Source organism: Diadema antillarum, unplaced genomic scaffold (assembly GCF_040938485.1).
Source record: "Diadema antillarum isolate AM-2024a unplaced genomic scaffold, OU_Dant_1.0 scf00000141, whole genome shotgun sequence".
NCBI classification, from domain to species: Eukaryota; Metazoa; Echinodermata; class Echinoidea; order Diadematoida; family Diadematidae; genus Diadema; species Diadema antillarum.
In genome coordinates this window covers 3,679,371-3,684,906 of record NW_027271030.1, presented here as the reverse complement: position 1 = coordinate 3,684,906, position 5,536 = coordinate 3,679,371, and the positions used below count along the sequence as shown (strand labels likewise).

At 39.9% G+C, this 5,536-nt stretch overlaps 1 protein-coding gene across 1 annotated transcript; it reads right to left on the bottom strand.

Annotated features, from left to right (window-relative positions):
* Nucleotides 1–4,062: 4,062 nt before the first annotated feature.
* LOC139721298 (octopamine receptor beta-2R-like) lies at nt 4,063–5,241 on the bottom strand. The gene has a single exon (XM_071632620.1). The coding sequence runs from the start codon at nt 5,239–5,241 to the stop codon at nt 4,063–4,065; it is 1,179 nt and encodes a 392-aa protein (XP_071488721.1).
* Nucleotides 5,242–5,536: the final 295 nt, after the last annotated feature.

Genomic DNA, 5,536 nt, shown 5'->3' with positions numbered 1-5,536 from the left:
TGAACGGTGGCAAAGTCTTTGACAAGCCCCCAAAATAGCCTGAATATCTTGCGAAGGTTCAGTTTACATCTTCGTGTAGCCTTCTTAGTGTGGTTCGGGTGTCAGCGTGTCATTTTCTGTACAGGCATCGTATTTGCTTCGGCAGTTTATCGGCTTTTAACCAAGTTCGGGGCCAACTTCGTGCAAAATTGAAAATTCTGTATTCGTATGGTCATCTTATGTCAACTTCGGTATTGTGTGCCAGCGTGGCAATTGACCCTCTGGATCTACAGCGTACCTCAGACTGCATCGCCTTGCGCTCGAGTCTAACATGAATGCATCAGATAAGTTGGACCGAGCCAAGCCTGAGCAATATGCCGAGTGAAAGTATGAAGGGGGTATTAGCTTCATCTTAGCTTATAATGACTGTTGTGCGCACTTGCCGAAATGAACATTCGTGTCGCCTTCTTTGACAGCCTTTTCAATTTGTTTAAACTGCACGAATAAAATTAAGAAAACAAATGTCATTTAATCGAATTAAGTTCAGTACTTGTATTAGACTATTTTCAACCAACAACAGGGCAAGACGTGATACAGAGCACAAATCACAAATCACGATTGCTTTGATATTAAGTTGTGAAAAATATATTTAGTACAAGGTGACTTATAAAGTATACAGTATTACAAAATGTTTATGTACAAATTATTTGAATAATAAGAAAAGCAATGTAGAATTTATAGGGTCAGAGAAAAGCACGGGGAAGTGGAATCGGGGAGAAAGAGGTTGCAGCCTCCCTCCAAACTTGCCCCCCCCCAAAAAAAAAAAAGAATAAATAAATGCACCTCCCACCCCCGCCCAATTGGTATGTGTGCATGTATGTGTGTATTTGTCTGTCTTTTTTTTTCTTTTTTTCCGCTTAGGGAAATTGTTGTTTTGTTGTTTTTGTTACTATGTGTGTGTGTTTTTTTATACGAGGGGACTGCACTCTACAAGCTCTGCTTTTTAGCAGTCCCCTCCATTTCCAGCAATATTGTGTATGCATTTACCACAGTGACACGAGTTATTTTTTGTATCTATGCTGGAAATTTACCTGTATCTGTTTTACAATGTTATTTCTGTTGATCGCATTGTGGTACTGATTTTCTGACATCTGTTTATACGAATGTTTCATTGTACTTCCAATTATTTTGTTTGTTGGAAATGAAAATAAATGAACTTGAAAAAACAGCAGGAAGATCCATGACTTTCAAGTGCTCTTCCAGCATGTCCAGAGATTCTTCCCGTCGAAGTGGAGGGCGGGGGGGGGGGGGGGGGGGGAAGAGAGTACATTAATCTTACCAAAACCAAGGAACAACCACCTCCCCCCCCTACACACACACACACACACACACATGGACACAAACACTGTGAAACGTTCCGCGAGTTCTAAAATGAATAACAGTGATGGAAATGAGTGGTCCATGAACAGAAGAGTTTGTAAAAACATGGATCACTCAGTAAATAGTTTTGTGTAGATAACGTACATCATCATCCGAAATCTATTATGTACAGAAATAATAGAATATAACGTTATCATTACTGTTCAATATAATGCACGCAATATCAAATTGTGGGAAACTAAAGTAAATTATTTTCATACAATTATACATCAGACATACAAATTAAAAAAATAAAATTTCAATTGGCCGTGAGTGTGTACCAGAGAATATGGTGACCAAAAAACAAAGCAAAAAAAGACAACCAAGAATACCAAGAACCAAGAATACACACACACACACACACACACACACACACATACACACACACAAACACATATTTGCCGAAACACGTAAAAAAGACACATGCATAAAAGACTCGACATTGTATCAAGACGACAGAACACGTTGTCATTACAAAACAACGAGGAACATGAAGAAAGGAGAAGGAACAGAGAAGAAAAGAGTAAAGATTTTTTGTTTTTAAATGAAGTGGAACACGCCACTCCATTTTCAGGACAAGTGAAAGCGTGCACGAATGCAATTACGCGTTGCAATTTAATCACCCAGTGTTGTATGTGACGAGCAAGTATTGTCCTAGATCTTTATATGTCATGAACTTATAATAGGAGATTCTCTTAAAGTGGTTGAAAGTATCCCAAGGCAATAACAACAATAGTATCACCCACTTGTCGACAACACAAATGATGTGAATAGAAAGAGTGAAAGAAAAGATAAAAAAAACAGGTCTTGTATAAACACTTGCAACTGCGACATTCACTACACAAATATCTACTTGAAATATCTCATCGGGTGAAAAGTGATTATGTTATAAAGGGAAAGAATGAAACAATTCTAAACACGTCTTGTATAAACACTTCCAACTGTGATCATTACACAAATATCTACTTGGAATATCTTACTGAATGAAAAGTAACATGTCTAAAGTGCTTGAATGCTGAAAATCTTTTTCCAAAATCTGTTTCTCGGGGAACGGATTTGCGTCAGTCACTAAAAGGGCACGGAAATCGCAATGTTAAAGTGGAAACATGTAGTGCCACTCGAAAAAGTGCAGTTTATGCAGTATGCAGTGCTGAGGGATGGAACATTGAGCTCGCAAATCATTTACATTTTACTGACTGAAGATATATAGCAGCACAGAGCACATACAACACACTGACCTTCCCTTCATAGTTCAAAAGATAATATGAAGACAGCATTAACTCTGGACAAGGACTATATTCCTACTGTGATTTGTAGCCGCCAATTACGACTTGACCATGGTCTTAACCAATATATTAAATTGCAGTAAACTTGTTGCAAAGGTATAGATTTTGGCTCATTTTAAACCTCATTCCCTTTTCATGTGTCATATTTTAAAAAACTTTTCTTGAAGAAATGTTCAATAGATGATAAAAGAGGAAAACAATAAGATTGCATTTTCGCAAGTACTCGACTCTCTTCACGAATTATGGTCCTTTTCTCTGGATAGCACCACTACAACTGTGTATTCCTTTGCATTTTTTTTTTGGTAATGTACAGCCTGCACAGAACAGAATTACATTACACTTTTGTATTCAATATTCTCAACTGAATTAGTTTTGTATTCTTGCGTGAAAAGTATGCAAAAATTAAATCAAATCAAATCAAATTTAAGAGAGATTGGCAATCAACCACTTACAGCCTGAGATAATTCTAAAGGAGGTTAAAGCGCGATGCACACTCTCAGCTTTGAACGTGTTCCAATTCTGAAGAATACAGCATGGAGTCTCAAAGGTGCGTGTGCCCTAAATTGATAATTTTTCACTAAAAGTGAGATTTCAGTCCACGGTTCTTTACAATTGAATTAGAAATGTCGGCAATTTATTCATGCCCAACAGTAGTGGGTGAGAAATTCCTTAACAGATCTTCGAAGTGAATTTACAGATGTGAGCCTTTGTGAAAGAGGCAGAAATCTGCAGTTATGTATTATACACATATGCACATAATATATACATATACTCACATACAGTATTCTCACTTTAAAATCTTCTCTCATATAGCATTCTAAAATTTGCATTTAGCATTTAGAGGTTGCTACATTAACATCACCGTAGAGTCATATGAAGTGGGCTACAATTAACTCAAAGTCAAAATACTTACGGTAACTCCAAATCTGACACCGGCAAAACATCAAGTTAAGAATGCGTTTTCCTTCTCTCAATGTGTACATGTTGTAGATACGGTAATATCAAAGATATATAACTATAATTGCAAAATATGTTTGTATATCTATATATGTTACGGTAATTAAAAAAAAGATATCTAACATATTGCAAATGTCTGTATATCTGCGACAATTAAATTGGTCCATCTCGCAGCAAGAATGACAATAAACACTCTGGAACAGCAGTAAAATTGATAGTGACAGCTCGAACAGTGGACGTTGAATCTGTGCGTTATAGCTGATATAGGCTGCCTATTCTAATTGTTTTATTTTGCCTGTGAAAATAAAGTGACACATACGTAAACCTTTGCCATGAAAAACAAGTCACTGTTCTTTTCTAGTGGTAAGGGGTGATAGACATGGAGAGGTCAGCGTAATCTCGTGATAAAAATTTACGGAACTTATCGTGACAGACACCTAAAACAAGCTCGAACATCATCCCTGAAATTCTTCATCTGCAAGGCGTATATGAAAGGATTTAGGCAGGTGTTACAAGTGGACATGATAACGGTCACTCGATACGGCACTTGCCGCAGGTTGATCACCTTCAGATTGACGAGCAAAAAATACCACTGATTGGGAGACCAGCAGATGATGTATCCGAGAGACACCAGGAGCAGGACTTTGGTGATCTTCAAGCGACGAACTGAAGCCCCTGATCTGCGGGTGCCCTCACGGACAGTACGGGGCGTTCCCGCGTTGGTCAACACAGGTTGCTTTACGGCCAGAGAGATTGACGGCGGCTGGAGACTATCGCGAGCAGGAACGCCATCGGGTGTGGCTTTGGTGTTGGTCTCGAGACGAGCTTGATTCGCGCCACCCGGACAAGGCTGGTTCTGCTGATTGTCCACGAAGGACGAAGGTGAGGGCATAGTGGAACTCTGGTTGTGCTCCGTCATGTTGCTCGACGCTAGGAGATCTGACACCCGATTCATCTTCAGAAGTTTGTAAGCTATAGACAGAAAGGAGAAGATCATGACACAGATGGGAAAGAAGTACTCCCAAAAGAAGAGTGTAATTGACAAGACAGTTCGGGCTCTGTTGAACACTTCCGTGCATTTTCCGTGGTATTCGTTGACGATACCGTTGTAGGCAATGTTGATTGACGGTGCCACAAACCAAGTGCAGGCGACCATGAACATTGTCGATGAGCGCTTGAAAAGACTGGAGTATTGCATCGGGTGTACCACTGCGATATATCGCTCGATCGATATTATGGTCAAGTTGAAGGTTGAAATGGCAAACGATGCCCATAAAAGTACAGAAGACTTCCATATTATGCAGTAGATGGTACCAAAAACCCAGGGGGGCGGAGCGGATACGGGAAGAATGGTGGTGATGGTAAGCGCAACTAGAAACCCGGATGCCACCATGTCCACAGCGGCCTGCATGATGATTAGGAAGTTTGTCTGGTTTTGCTTCGATCTCCGTTTGAAAACAACGATACAGAGAAGGTTCCCGACAATGCCCAGGCTTCCGAAAATGAGTTGGAAAATGTTGACGATGGTGACGCTCGACCCCGCCTCCTCGGCCTGCTCCTCAAGTTCCCTCGTACCATTCAGGCTCGTGAGTGAATGCATGGTGATGGTTGCTGAGAACTAGTGAACGGCTCAGCTTTTTTGCATGCGATAGATGATTATGATTATGTTCTTAAAGCAGCCGAACTATCCTGTGCATTGCAGGAAATGGCAGCAATATCAAAGCAGAGTATCATCTGTATCTGCTCCCAATTCAGTACTCAAGTTTGTCAAACAGTTCACATGGTAGAAAAAGACAATCCACGTCCCTCATTCAACTCGAGTACTTGGTTAACATAATCATCAGAAAAGGAAACAAAATTAGCCAGCGGTCTCTAAGAGACTGTAATGTTGCACA

Excerpts from the sequence above, each read along its gene's own strand:
- LOC139721298 (XM_071632620.1), bottom strand. The coding sequence starts at position 5,241 with ATGCATTCACTCACGAGCCTGAATGGTACGAGGGAACTTGAGGAGCAG.